This window comes from Homarus americanus, unplaced genomic scaffold (genome assembly GCF_018991925.1).
Source record: "Homarus americanus isolate GMGI-L3 unplaced genomic scaffold, GMGI_Hamer_2.0 scaffold56241, whole genome shotgun sequence".
Lineage (NCBI taxonomy): Eukaryota > Metazoa > Arthropoda > Malacostraca > Decapoda > Nephropidae > Homarus > Homarus americanus.
The window spans coordinates 2,517,852-2,533,775 of NW_024740202.1; the positions used below are offsets into that span (position 1 = coordinate 2,517,852).

The 15,924-nt window shown below is 37.8% G+C and overlaps 1 protein-coding gene across 1 annotated transcript; it reads right to left on the minus strand.

Moving 5' to 3' along the window:
• Positions 1-2,289: 2,289 nt before the first annotated feature.
• On the minus strand, positions 2,290-13,768 carry LOC121875326 (methionine aminopeptidase 2-like). The gene is made up of 9 exons (XM_042379827.1): positions 13,587-13,768; positions 10,481-10,590; positions 9,220-9,361; positions 8,367-8,521; positions 7,878-8,115; positions 4,831-5,067; positions 4,259-4,433; positions 3,785-3,914; positions 2,290-3,226 (listed from the first exon to the last, which is right to left on the minus strand). The coding sequence occupies exons 1-9, from the start codon at positions 13,738-13,740 to the stop codon at positions 3,104-3,106; spliced, it is 1,464 nt and encodes a 487-aa protein (XP_042235761.1). The 5' UTR covers positions 13,741-13,768; the 3' UTR covers positions 2,290-3,103.
• Between the last annotated feature and the right edge of the window lie 2,156 nt (positions 13,769-15,924).

Below are 15,924 nucleotides of genomic sequence, written 5' to 3' on the forward strand. Positions count from 1 at the left end.
ATTCAATGTCACGAAGTGTAAGAGAATGCACCTGGGGCGTACCAACGGTATGGAGGCATACCATGTCCCAACGGGATGAAGAAACTGCACTTTTCGAGACTGAATGTAAGAAGGACCTAGGTGTGTATGTTGACAATGAGCTGAAGTTCTCGGGCCATTGCGAGAAGAAGGTAAATCAGGCAAATAAATTATTGGGTCTTATAGGAAGGTCGTTCAGATATCTAGATGGTCCGTCCCTCGTAACGATTTTCAAGAGTGAAGTGCTTCCCCATCTTAAGTATTGTCACCCCGTCTGGTCCCCAAGATATGCTAGGGACTGTCAGTTGGTTGAAAATGTTCAAAGGAGGGCCACCAGACTGGTGCCTGCACTTCAGCACCTCAACTACCCTGAGAGATTGGAGCACATGAACTTGCCTAGCTTATACTAGACAGGCAAGGGGCAACCTAATTGAGGTGTATAAGCATCTCAAGGGGCGCTACTCAGTCGAGTGTCCTTACTTGGAGCTGGCGGATGCTGGCCCCACAAGGGGTCACAGCTCAAGATTGAAGAAGCCGCAGGTCCAGAAAACTGTGAAGGCAAACTTTTTCAGAGTGTGAATTGTGAAGTCTTGAAACAATCTACCAGAAAGTGTAGTGACGGCACCAAGTGTGAGCTCTTTCAAGACAAGACTTGACCAACAGTGGAGCAGGTTCATGTACATTCAGGAGTTGGTGCATGCCCAGTACTTGCCAACAGTGTGTAACAGAGACGTGACCGATTGCCCAAGCGGATAACGAGCCGATCAGTGGGGAAGAAGATAAAAGTAAAGTACCAGTTTGGTGGCCCTCCTCTGGACATATTGGTATACTGTATCTTGGAGACCACACAGTTACAAAGATCCAAGTGGAAGTGGTAAATATTCCATTATTGCTGTGCATGCAAATTACTATGAAAATAGGATTATTTAGTGTACAGTATTTGTTTCATATAAATTTCATTTACATCAGAAATGAATAATTATGGAGATATAACTCCCCCTCCCCTAATTAAGAATATTGGATTTTTTGTCATTGTGAAGATTTATTGAGGGTAAAAGGAAACTTTACTTACCGTCACACTTAACAGATGGTGCAAACTTCTCGAAGACAAAATTTGGACAAAAGCACACATTTTCAAAGGGTGCCCTGTAAATAAACATATAGCATGGTACCGGAGTTTAAGAAATCCTCATAAATACTGTACACCAACGACTGGATCAAATTCTTTGCAGCTATGACCTATATATTCTATTTTCCTAAAAGGGCGTGTTGTTGTTGTGACAGCATTGACATTTTTCTGTCTTGGCACCTCAGGTAATAATGTACAAGTACAGTGATGGTCTTTTAACAAAGTATATGGGTGTCATTTCAGCAGATGCAGTGAGTTTGGTTATCAATGAATGATGACATATTACACAAGTAACCTTACATTGTATAAGTTTTTCACATGTAGTTAATGTAAATTTTGAAGGAGATTGAAGTTGACTAAAGGGATAGCAAATTTACATATAAAGCAGGCTGTTATCTCGAGAGCTGCCTGTGTGATGGCTAAAGGAGTGTGGCAGCAGTGTTTAATATTATCTCTGCTTTTCAATACTGCAAAGAATCTTGGAGGAAGAGAGAGTAGCAGGTAATAGTCTTAAGGGGAGACTGACAAGTAATAATGTTCAGGGATGACAGAATTACAGTATATGTTAGAATATTAGGGGAAAATAGAGAACAGAAGGAAAAAATTATTGGGGAAGGTTGAGAATATCAGGTTAGTATCACAAGACAAAGTTGATAGACTGGGCGACAGATTCATTCCACGTTAAACTCTGGGACATGACAGACGTGCACGACACCATTGAGAACTGCAGAACTATCCCTAAGGCACCACTTGGTGGACTCCTATTGTTGTAGTAAAGGTGAACATATGGTCCAATTATTCTAGTGTATATTCAGTGTTGTACAGTAGTGATCATGTACTCTATATACTAGTAATGGCCCATACAGAAGGAATATATATGTACTCCCTAAGTATTCTGGGTAAAGGCTCATGTCTGCGTCCAGAGCTCCAACCCCATCTTCATATTAATGTGCTAATTTTAGCTGTGGTGAGTATGATGTTCTGAGTGCTCATTGTTTGTGTTTTAACTTGATCTATGGGTGTGACTAAGTTTGAATCTGTGGCCTCTATTATTGGCTATGGTTTATTGCTTTACATAGCAGTCCTTGTGTGATCAAAGGAGAACAATCTTTCAACAACAGTGAGGTGTAAAATAATAGAGGCAATGAAAATTTTTTATTATCAGCATTCCTCCTGACAAACAAACCCTTTTTAGCATATTTGGCATGTTACCCATCTGGCACTACCTCCTTAAAAACAAACAAAAAGTTTCCGCTTTTGAGCAGTTACAAAGAGCTTGATATAATAAAATTCCAAGAGGCAGCCACAATGTATCCCAACACTCAAACTTGCAGAGATAAACTGGGGTATTGAAGCCTCAAATACAAACACCATCACAAAACTTCATTTTTATTTAATTTCAGTCTCACCTAATGTTTTGGTGAACACAAGGCTGTTGAAAAGGAAAATCAAGTAAATAAACCCAATTAAAATCAAATTTAATATATGTTAAAAGTATACTAGCATTTCCGAGTTATGATTAAACACTCTTCAGTTGTTTATTAATATAATACTATAAAGGGATATTCAAATATTCCCCAAAGCCATAATGGTAATACGGTTGTGACAGCATAATACTGTATCTTAAGTATTATGCACTTCAGAAGCATCCTATCTACAGACAAATATAAATTTTAAACTAAACAATGACTTGAGCATGGCTCACTGCAGCAGCAAATAATAACCATCATCTATCATCTCTCTGGAGGCCAGAACTCTAATACAAGCTATCTGAGAGAAAAAAAAGTATTATAGCCCTTATTATCTATTTTGGGTACAGCACTGTATAATATTACAGTATCTAGACTGATTGTAATTCTTATAAAGCTTTAATTAATCATATAATTTATCTTTGAAACGAGTTCTAGAGTCCAATTTCAATCGTGTGATGATCGAGAGAATGAATAATGAAGTGCATTAGTAATCGTCACCACGAGTCACCACCTCTTTGCAGGTGGGCCGCAGCACGATGGTGTGCTCAAACTGCGCAGTGTAGCAGCCCTTCACATCACAGAGTGGAGGGTATGCGTCCACGATCCCCTGAAATAAAATATAAATATACATGTACTGTACTGTACAATTTACTATCCCATCTACTCATTCATGCTCAGAAACAAGGCATATTAATGTATAATTAAATACACAACATAACATATCTGGGTATCTGTTCCCAATAAAAAGCTTTGAATTTGGGATTCTGTACATTGTATCTAGTGGGGATACTAATGTTTGAATTTTCAAGCCCAAGCCTACATATATTAATGACTGGGTGACCTGGCTTAGATTGCTCATATGCCAAAATGCTTATTTTTATTTGGTGTTATTCTCTATTAAGAGTACAGTACTTAGGTCAAATGTGATATCTTTAGAAGTTGCACTTAATAATTGGAAATATGTAAATACCTTGCCTTATAAAATACTTGTAGAAGATCCATCTAATACATATACTGTAGACTATTAATAATGCCGTCCAGCAACTCACATAAAATACTTACTCCACGAGAACATTTGACTGGCATGCCATCTAGTTGTACAAACAGATAACTTTGAAATAATTATAAAAATCACAGTTAACAAAAACTAAAAACCAATATGTACCTTATCACAGAGATCTTTGAGGGCCATCAGGTACTTGCTTTCTCCTAAACGGTCCAGCCAGCGGCGACAGAATGCCAGTGTGCCAAAATTCTGGTTAATCACATTCAGCAGGTGCTTAGACTTCGTCAACCTGAAGGGGTAAAGATTTATAGGTTCTTAAAACTTTCTGAAATTTAAAATTCCTCTCATTTTCTTCACCATTTATCTACATAAAATACTCATTAGTGGCTTTCACATACAGTACAGCACAACCAGAAGCATAAGATATATGTTATATAACTTGGTTAAACCTAATCAATAACTGTAGCATCACATCATATAAATGTGGCCACTAATATGTCCTGGCTGGTATTTCTTGAGAGACTGACTGAATTACAAAAACTTAAATGTTAAGGCTGCCATAGTGATACTGTCAAAAGAATAATACTATACCCAAATGTATCGCCTTCCACAATGAGATGAGCAATAACTTACCTGAGTGGGACGTGTCCAACATCAAAGTTTTTCATGTAGTGAGAGGTGTCCATGTCATCGTGAACATAACCACGTCCAGTAGAACCAAAGGTTTCAATGGCATAAACCTCATTCTCTTCCATGACCTCAGCCTCACCCCCCTTCACAATTGGCACGGTCTTCCCAGCATGTATCCCTGAGCACATAATAAGAGTGAAATATTCTTAACAATGTAGATCTAAACTGACATTTACATGAGTAGAAGAATCCTGAAGTAATCCACATCTCCAACTGCCTTGTACTTTCATGAAATTATGTGGATACTATCTGGTAACCAGTTTATTCCTGAGACATGCACTCAAAACCCTAGTGACCTCTGCAACCAAAAATATGCCATTATAAGAATCATAAAAACAGAGGGGGAACAGCCTAAAGTTCACGATATTCCCAAAAATACCTGAATTCATTGGAAACCACTTTTCCTATTTCATTTCATTATCATCTAAATGCAAGTGTTAATGGAAACTAGAATCCACTGTACACAACAATGACTAATTTAATTATCTTGTTTATCTGTTAGTGTTAATACTCACTGTAGGGAGCAATAGAATGCCCATTAAGGTTACGAATACATTTCACTTGGTATGTTTTGCCACCCAGTTCTACTTCATAACTCTCCATGGTTTCTTGAATAGCTTCCCCAATATCACAAAGGCGGGCGTCAATGCCAGCTTCCCGGATGCCAGTGTTGGTAGCAGCACGAACAGCCTCAACAAGTTTGTCATACTTGTTGTCAAAAGTCAGAGTGAATGCACAGTCAATGACACGACCTGTAAATAAATATGTTAAGAATGCAAGCCAGGATGACATTTAAAGCTCAACTTACTTTGTAGCAGAAAATACATTATCATTCCTACAATACAATGTTCTTGTACGGGTACATAGTCTTAGCTATGCTCAGATTGGTTTATCTCACAACGCCACATCACCATTTCCTCTGTGTGGCAACTAGCTATCTTAATGTGATAATGTTTGTTTACCAGCCATAGTAATGGATTAGTAAATACTCATATCAATGATGAACACTTCCTATTTCCTGGGTATATTTTACTGTGTGGAAACAGTCTACAGCCAAAATGTATGAGAGAAATTCTATACGGACAACCTCAACTACAGAAACAAGTCATCTAGTGATGAAATATTCACCATGCTGTGGTTAATTAGCAAATATTAAGGTCATAACTAAACCAAAAATCTCTGAGGCACAAACATTTTGGCATACACACATCAACCTCCATCTACACCATTTATACAAAGTCTATTGCCAATCTCGCTGTTAGTGTACTGTTTTGGCAGAAGGGAAGCTGTTTATGTAATGCAGAGTTACTGTTTGATTAATATGTACATTTCTTTATTTTTCATGTTACTGTACAGTATATGTACCGGGTATTATGTATGATGCTTAGTGTTTATTAAATTAGTTTTGGAACAGTTTGAGTAATTTTTGGCCTCCGGAACCCCGGAACCTAACTAATTACAGGGTATTTCCATTTAATTTACTTTAATTTTATTTCACAATGTTTTCTGGTACTTAACCCATGAATTATTGCAACTCCACTGTATCAGCCCCACTAAACATATTCCTGTACATGATACTTAAAAATTCAGCCTGATCTTCACACACCTGGCAGGCAACAAACACTTCTACAGGTTGACAACCCTTTATCCGAAATTACAAAAACCGAAAAGCTCTAAAAACCGAAAGTTTTTTTTTTTTTTTTAACAGGGATTATTAGCCTACCCAGGCACAGATTAACTGACCCACATCGGGGCCTGGGGGGCGAAAATGTAATAGTAATAATAATTATAAAAATAATAATTATTCAGAGTAAATAAAATTTTTAATAAAAATACACCAAAATAAAATAATAATAATAATAAAAAAATTAATAATAATAATATTGTAATAATAAAATAATAATAATAATAATACAGTAAAGAAATACAAGAATGAAAAAAAAAATCAAAAGTGAGAAATACGACCTAGACCTATGAATTATTATTATTATTATAATTTTTATTATATTTTCGACCCCCAGGCCCCAATGTGGGTCAGTGATCTATGCCCGGGTGGGCTAATACACATTAACAAAAAAAAAAACCTAACCATTCTGAAAACCGAAAAATTCCGAAAACCGAAATGCCTCTGGCCCCAAGGATTTCGGATAAAGGATTGTCAACCTGTATCTACAGTTTGCAATATGGACATACAATGTGCTCTCTCCAACAAAGGAAGAAATATACAAATGGGAACTGATTGGTAATATTAGCAATTAATTATGGCAGTTGGTGGTGTACGTGAATAGTGATGGATGGTTGTTGAGGTGAGTGGTGGTGATTAGCAAGTGGCAAAGGTAACAACAGCTACAGTGGTGATAACAAATAACAATGATTATTTGGTGATAAGGATGGAAACTGGGACAAAAATATACCATACACAAAATAATGTCAAGAGTAGAGTACCCAACCTTGTACTGAACTGAGCTAAACTCTACTATAATATTTAGTTTTCTGTTGAGGGAATAAATCTTCCAGTATACAGTGGTCCCTCTGTCAATTCAGTTAACGAACAAAACTTCAATTAATGAAATCCTTACGACAAACACGTTTTGTTGTGAGCATCAGCTGATCAGCTAGTCCGCCAATACAGTAATCGGTTTTATGTTTACATTCGTTTCCAATGGAATAAATATCAAGAAGGTTGTGCTCTTTAACATTTTAGCATTTTTTATATTAAAATTATTAGTCATTTTAAAATTTAGTTAACATGTTGCTAATATATGCAGTACAGGGAACTAGTTTTTTGTGTGCCCATTAGCCGCTTGACTCACCCGCCAAAGCGTCTCTGTTTAACTTTGTTTACAGTGGAGTAAACATTGTGTTTGTTGGTCTCTTGAATACAGAGTATTTTTACGTTTTTGCATTAAAATTATTGGTCATTCTGAAATTTAGTTAACATTTTGATAATATAAAGCACAGTGCAGTGTTGATTTAAATCAAATAATCTGTAATTACACCTAGTGAACTTAAAATTTTATTGGTGAAATTACTGCATCAAGCATGGGTCCAAAGAAAGGCGATTTCTCCTCCATCCCAACTTCCTTTTCTTCTCCCTTCTCCTTCACCCCCACTTCCTTCTCTTCTCCTCCTCCACTTCCTTCTCTTCTCCCTTCTCCTCCTCCACCCCCCACTTCTAATTCCCATCATCATCATTAACCAGCAACCTTCTACAACACACCTCAAAGTAAATGTACTTTACTGCATTTTGTTTATACTTTGTATGTACTTTTCTGTGAGCTGGAATCAATTACCCAATATCCCATTGAAATAATGGATTCGTTTAACAAAATTTTCGGTTAACGAGCGACTCTGTGGAATGAATTGTGTTCGTTAACCGAGGGACCACTGTATACAGTACTAAATTATGGACAATGAGAATAAGAAAAAATTACTATGTATAACAAACTTTGACAAAAAATGTTAGTTTTTGTATGCGATCAACTTCTGGATTAACGTTTACATCCACCAAAACAGAACACACTGATAAGTTACCCACACGACCATGATCAGCCACACTCACCGTTGATGTGAACTCCGTAGTCAATCTTGCACACATCGTCATATGAGAGAACTGTTGTGTCACCAGCGTTGGGAGTGTAATGTGCAGCACAATGGTTGATAGAGCACCCTGTAGGGAATGCCAAGCCTGCTTCAAGACCATTCTCCTTAATAAGTTTACGATTGGTTCCTTCAATCATGTTGCAAATTTCAATCATAGTCATTCCTGGCTTGACATTTTCTTGGAAATATTTGCGAGTCTGTTAATGGATAGAGAAGAAAAATAAAATACAAATTCAAATTAAAGTTATTGTGTTTCCTGCCACATAAAAGGCTAAAAAAATAATTAATAATAAATAAATAAATAATAATTAAACATTAAAAAATCCTATACCAATGGTTAACCCTAGGGGGGCCATTGTCACCATTACTAGAATAAAACCCAGACCACCTCAATAAATCCACTTTTTTACATCATAAACTTTAAAGTTCAAGGTATCTTATAACTTACTGTACGATGAACCTCAGCACCAATTCGAATTTCCCGATACATGTCCTCATATGAGGTCTCGAGAGCCTTCTTTTCTGGGGATGTCATTCGGTTGATTGCAGTTCTGCTATCCTGCTTCACCTTATACTCGCAGATTTCTCCAATTGGAAAGTTGCCTAAAATAGATAAAATTGATAACATTAGAGAAAGAGATGGATGCATGTGAAGAGAGTCTGTTTATGCCAGACTCCAGCCCCCTCCAGCATAAGCCTCAGTTTAGTCTCCAGCTGCTACTGTTAGAGGTTAGAATTGAGCTATAACATTCTGTACTCAGTTGGTCAATGACATGGGTTTCCAGAGATGGTTGTTAAGTTTAAGGAAATTTATGAGCAAAAGGCAGTGAATTAATACTCTGAAAGGGGTAACTGAGGGTAAACACAAGTTGAATGTAGGAGGAAGGATTCTGTAACATTTAGTAAGTTTACAGGTGTGAGTAAAGAAAACACCCATTAGTGAGAGTTATTTCACATTTCTTGAGCTGTGAATAATTTTTGTATAGACTTCATACACATGGCAAAAAAAAAAAAAAAAATCTATCCACTGTGTGTGAAACAATATGACACCACAGGCAAAGGATTTTGACAATGTTACCGATACAAAACAAGTCATATTGATCATGTCAAAATTCAGCAGCCCATCTGGACACACTTTATTTCACTGTGAGTACATATTCCTCTTTTTAACTGGCTCTGGATACCGATACTGGGAAATTTCAGGATTAACAAAGGAGAGTAACAAGCTTGTCTGATGAGTAATACAAGACAATCTTTACATTCAAACTGACAAGCTAAACATAGGTTGACTAAAAACTGACCATCAGGGTAAAGGTCTATGACAGGGATGGTGGGAGGATTTGTCTGTTGTACAGCTGGTCCTCCTCCTCCTCCTCCCTTCTTCTTCTTCTTGTTCTTCTTTTTCTTCTTATTACCTCCCTCATCTCCTCCCTCAGCACCACCCTGCAGACCACAAACAAAACTTATTCCACCTCTGCTAAATGAACTTGGGTGAAAGAAGAAGATGGACTTGTACTTATGAACTACAGTACAGTAGTCTAGAGCAAAAATTTCTACCAATACTTTATAAATTTTCAAGTAAGATACTGTACTCACTCTTTATGTAATGTGAGGATGTCTGGAGAGGTCTGTTAGTACTCTGTATACTTATAAAACTAACCACACTACTGTATTGATATCAAACAAAATCAAACCATTTATGGGATACAAACTGCTCATAATATACACAAGATTAACTTTAACATCCCAGTGACCAGGAACAGTATGTATCCACACTACACTATTGAGTTATGCCCTTCTTAGTACAGGTATTACAACAAATTATTTACATGAAAACTCCTTTAAAGTCATCATAAATCAAAAACAGGTTGGCTCATTCTTCAGTTAATAAAATTCAGAAACAAATTATTACTACACCCTGTACACTTATTAAGAGGAAATCTAAAGTCTCAGAGCCAAATTCTTGTCTATAGTGAAACTTTGGCTGTTCACCCAAGCAAAGTACAATGAGTTGCTACTATGATGTGTACCTCCCATTAATTCTATAAACTGTACTGTATAAAAAAATATATATTGTGCTCCTACAGTCTTGTCTCTTATATACATACTTCTGTATAGATATGTAAATACCAAGATATGTGAACACGCCTGACGCCAAGACTCTGTTACCATTCATTGTACCATTTATTCACATGTCTGTATTACTACATATTATTATAGCATGTCTGATATCTATGCTTATGTCTAATGCCTATGTTCACTTACCATGTACCGATGTACTATGTCTGTACCGCGCTAGTCGAGTAACTAGAAGACCTCATTTATTGTCCTAGTAATGTCTAGCAACTCTCCTTGCCTAGCTAGCTAACTTCCCTCAGATCGGCTTCGACCTGCTTACGACGAGGAGTTCCTTGTGCTGGCTCCTGTTTCTGTACCGATTGGTTATCCTGCCAGGTCTTGTACTACTTATTGAATATATCTACTGCTCGTGCTCTGGAGTTTGAAGAACCTTGTCTAGGATTTCATCCCACCACAACTTCAACTTCTCTTTCTTCCCTTTACCTCATCATCATCGGCAGCCTCCAAGTTCGTCTTTGCCAAACAGTCCACCACACCGTTGACATCTGCGGCATCATCGCCATCCGGGACATTCACTGAGCTCACACCACCAGCTTTAACAATTAAGAATATATGATGTAAATAATAAAATGTTTCAAAGTCACAAAACATAATAGTGCAATTATAATAAATTGTTATTATTATATACTGTACAGAAGATACTGTACTGTAATATAATGTACATTGAAAAAGAAAGTGCAATGCTTATAGATAGACATAAAAAAAACTCAGTAAAGTGAAATGAGGTTACAAATGTCCTTTTCATAGTTTTATCTTTATTTTAGAAGATTTAAATACAATATAACTTTAGTATTTTAAGTTAGGTTCATCTTCTGAGATTATTTATTCTACATCTGTTGTACTTACAGCCAACACCGAGATGTAAAAAGTATGACATTGGATGTTGGTTGGTGGCACAGCACCCATTAGCTGAGGCCAGAATATATATATCTAAAATCTACAATACGTAAATGTCTTACTCATACACTTCTCATCAACTTCATGAGCTAACACAGTATATACAGTCTATGGATTGATGATATAACCTACAGTTGGTAGTTATGGTGTGCAGATAATCCGGACTAATACCCGCATACAGTACATTAAGTTAATACTGTACAGTATTTGTTTTAGTACAAGCTGAAACAAATAATTATCCCCGGTAATACTGAGAGACGTCTAGCACCAAAAAGTTTTCCTATTTTGTTAATTTTTTTCCACAAATGTTGTTTGGTTGATAGTAAACACCAGTACATATAAAAATATGACAACTTTTCCATTTTTTTTCGATCTTCGATTAAATCACCTGCAATGGGCACGGCATGAAAGATGGAAATTATGGGGTAAATCAGTGAATTTGTTTTATCATATGGCAGTAATTTCATGTCTCTACATGCCTTGTAGACGATGATATATTTTTTTTGCCATAAATATTCCACTAGTTAAATAAGGTTGGGTGGGATGGGTTGGTAAGGTCAGGTTCTATTAATGTTTGTGCATTGTCGTATCGTTTTTATTACAGTACTGTTCTTACTATCATCCAAACACGTGTAAATCATGAACAAAATCGCACAACTGTTTCTGATGTTGGCCACCTCTTCCAACATTACCTTAATTCTATTTATGTTATATAAAGAAATGTCCTCGGTAAACGTTTACTTCAAGTGCTGCGAGCGATTTCGCCAGCAAAAACATTTTTTTCCTGCATGAATTTTGCTGTTTTTCAAACTAACTTAAAGACTAATCAGAAAGGTAGAAGCTCATGGCATCAAAGGTGACATCCTTAAATGGATTAGGGCGTGGTTACAGGACAGGAAACAGCGAGTGAGCATTAACGGCACTAAGTCCTATTGGAGCAACGTCACAAGTGGAGTTCCCCAAGGCTCAGTACTTGGACCATTATTATTTATTATATACATAAACGACATAGATATCGGCATAGACAGCAACATAAGTAAATTTGCTGATGACACTAAAATAGGACGTGTTATCAAATCTGACGAGGACTCGGCAAAACTACAGGAAGATCTAAACAAATTTTTCGAATGGTCTGAAAAATGGCAGATGAAATTCAACGTCGACAAATGTAAAGTACTCAGTATAGGAGATGTAAACAGGGAAACCAGATACCAGATGAACAATGATGCCATAGAGAAATCCGACTGCGAGAGAGATTTAGGAGTAATGATAAGTAGGAACCTTAAGCCAAGTAAACAATGTGTTTTTGCTCGTAACAAGGCTAATAAAGTACTTGGGTTCATACAAAGGAGTGTTAGTTACAAGACTAGCGAGGTCATCCTAAAACTGTATCTTGCTCTTGTGAGACCACACCTGGATTACGCAGTTCAGTTCTGGTCACCGTATTACAGAATGGATATAGAATCCTTGGAAAGAATTTAGAGGAGAATGACAAGACTAATCCCGGGCATTAGGAACCTTGAGTATAGAGACAGGTTAAAGCACCTTAATTTGCACTCCCTCAAGAGACGTAGAGCGAGGGGCGACCTGATAGAGATGTATAAGTGGAAGGCAGGGCTAAACAAAGGGGACATTACAAAGGTACTCAAACTATCCAACCAGGAGCGAACTCGTAACAATGGTTTTAAATTAGACAAATTTAGATTTAGGCGTGAAATAGGTAAACACTGGTTTGGAAACAGAGTAGTGGATGAATGGAACAAGTTACCAAATATCATCATTAACTCGAATACGCTGAATAGCTTCAAACATAGGTTGGATGCTCATATGAGCAATAGGGGTTGGGTGTAAACGGGACTGCCCAGTATGGGCCAATAGGCCCGCTGCAGTTTCCTCCATTCTTATGTTCTTAATTCCCCTATTAGGGAAATGCTATTTTTTCAGAGTTGGTTCATGGACTACATAGCATGGTAATGCGGTTCAGACAACCCGAGCACTACACACTCCCCCTCCCATGGCTCACCGACGGTAATATAGTATAAATTATAAAAAAGAAGTCCTTCCCCAAAGAGAACATTGTCACTAGCAATTAACAAGAACAATTATGGAGGAAAAGCAGTGAGTTCTTGCTAGAATCGTTGGCAGCATTAATCTGCACGTTAACCGTGTCCTCAAGTTGGTGGTTAAGGCATACAACTGTCTTTAAGTACTATTAGCCATTATTTAACCCCTTGGAGGATGACAACATTTACCCCGTTAGCTGGTAGTTTGGACCATCCCTCGGGGGGTTATGTAATTCTAAGAAAGGTCCAATTCAATTGTTTCAAGTGCATGTAGCCATATTTTGCTGTAAGAAGTAATGCTAAATAATTCCCTGAGATAAAGCAGAAAAAACATTTGACCTATGTAAGACTGTTTCTCTTATACCATAACCTGGCGAACCCATCTCAACATCTACCGTAATTACTATAGACTTAACCACCCCGAAGAATATCACGGTAGTTGTGGTGTAAGGTAAGACAAGGAGTGAGGGCACCAGGTAGAGGTGCAGTGGCAGTAGTAGTGGTCGATAATGTCCACCTGGGCCTGACGGTGTGGCCAAGACGGCCATCATCGCCATCTACACTCTTACCAGCCTTCTTCTTTTTTTTCTTCTTCTTCTTCTTCTTTGCAGCTTCTGGTGCAGTTCCGTTAACAAGATCGACCACGTCGTTTACATCTTCCTCCTCACTGTGGTGTTTCTCCTCAGCCTTAACACCGACGTTGTTTACAACAGCGGCCGACATGTTGTCTGGACAGTGTTGCCAGTACTTGCCAACAGACAACATACTAAAAAAAACTCCAAGAAGCGCAAAAAATAGATTCACAATACCATATATAAGTAATTCCTAATATCAATATTGAGGTTAGAATATCAATTAACTATATAATCTACCCGATGTTCCATGGTTGACCATGAACCCTGGGAGCAATAATTCTGTTCAGCGCATTTTCTTGAGGATGATAGGTTTTTCTTTATAAAATGCTTAGTCACAGTTGAACTTTTCTTTGCAATTTTTTTTCACGTTTTGAGAAAAATTTGCGGTTCTTTGGCTTGCTGTCGCACACTGTATTTATCTTTAGGATCGGATTTAAGTATTTAAACAAACTGTTCACCCACACCATTTTAACTACTTATTTATACCAGATTTTCGCCAATTTTTCTTGGTGGAGTACTAGTTCCACTGCCGCTAGGGACCTCTGAATCACTCATTGCTGTTAAGTGTTTTTTCACGCCTTTTGCCTATTTCACTATTACTTAACACCTCTACACTAATATTCCAGAAAGTACAATTTATATAAGTGATATTGGATCACAAATTGTCGCACACTTTAGATGATTTTCTAAATAAAGACCCGGATTCATGGAATTAAAAAAATCCAAACTCAAAGACAAGCAAAAAAAAAAAAAAAAGATCTAAAGGGTAAACGTGGGAGTGGCAACACTGGTTACCTCTGTAGGGCCGTCAGGTCTGCCAACCTTCGCTCACAAATACTTTACTTATATTCTTAATACTATCACTACAATACTTCAACTCACTTAATTCATCTCGTATAAAAATCCTAATACAGGCGGCCAATATTTGATAAGGTTTATAATAAATTTGTCATCAAACGTTTCCAAGAGAGACCACGTGTTCGTCTCCGATTCAGAATGTTGATCAACTTCATATGGAGGTACAGTAATTATAAATGATAGGATTCAAAGTTTTTTAATAGGCAAATAATATCGACAGAAATTAAAAATAAATAGCTGTTTATGGTAGGATATATTTTTGCTTATCCAGAATTAGCAACGCAGATCATTCAATGTATAAAAAAAAATCTGACGGTGGCGTCGCCAAAGTACTGCATAAACTCGGTTAAGCCCATTACACCTTACATGATATTGTGTGATTAATCAGACTGAGTACCGTCCTAATATCTGAGGGTTGGCGACCAAAGTCCCCAACTCTAAACGTTTTCCGGCTGTTTTTACCAAACCCAAAAGATTTTATTCTCTGTGGACCCATTTTTAATTCCATTCATTCATTCCTAGAGCAGAATGGGAGTGTTCTTTTGCTACCAGATTCCGTTCCTATACAGCACTCAGATTGTACAATTGGTTGCCTGCAGCCACGAAGCAGCTACCTTCAGTAGAGGCCTTTAACGAGAACATCAGGCAAATAAATTATTGGGTCTTATAAAGTCGTTCAGATATCTAGACGGCCTGTCCCTCGTAATGATCTTCAAGAGTGAAGTGCTTCCCCATCTGGAGTACTGTCACTCCGTCTGGTCCCCGAAATATGCTAGGAAAAGTCAGTTGGTTGAAAATGTCCAAAGGAGAGCTGTAGTGGATCTCTCCCCTACAACTGCGCATCCGGATTCCAATGCGACAGTATCCTAGCAACCAGCGAGCTGCTCAGGGGGAGGGGGGTCACCACCTGCTACGTCTACCCTACCAAAGGAGTCAAGAAATCGGCGAGTTCCCGCGGGTTTACTTCCGGTTGCTGTATATCTAAGCTCAGTCTCTCCATTGAGATTCTTGAACTAACACAATCCGGAGGAGTGGTGACCCGAGGATCACACACCCAACACAGACAAAACCAAATACATGCACTATGCGCTAACCAAATAAACGCAGTCGTGTAAAGCCACGGTTCTATCTCTCCCACTACAATTCCCTTCCTAACCTCCTGCTCCTTCCTCTGTCATCTTCCCCGCTGACTTTTGCTTCCAACAACTTTGGAGCTTTTAAACTTGAACTAAATTGAGATTCATTCTACCCTACGTTCCTGAACACGCAACATCTCCTCTAACGAAGCTCCTGCACAGATACCTCCTCAAGCACGCTACTCACTGAACGTGTCTCTTGGGCAAGCTTCTCACCACACGGCATATAAGAAAACCACCACCTAGAGTTTCCATCCATCCATCCTGAGTGCTAGACA

Coding starts and splice junctions, on each gene's coding strand:
- LOC121875326 (XM_042379827.1), bottom strand. CDS start 13,740: ATGTCGGCCGCTGTTGTAAACAACGTCGGTGTTAAGGCTGAGGAGAAA. Junction 4,434..4,830: donor GCATTCTATTGCTCCCTACA/GTGAGTATTAAC, acceptor TTATGTGCTCAG/GGATACATGCTGGGAAGACC. Junction 3,915..4,258: donor GTTGGACACGTCCCACTCAG/GTAAGTTATTGC, acceptor TTACCCCTTCAG/GTTGACGAAGTCTAAGCACC.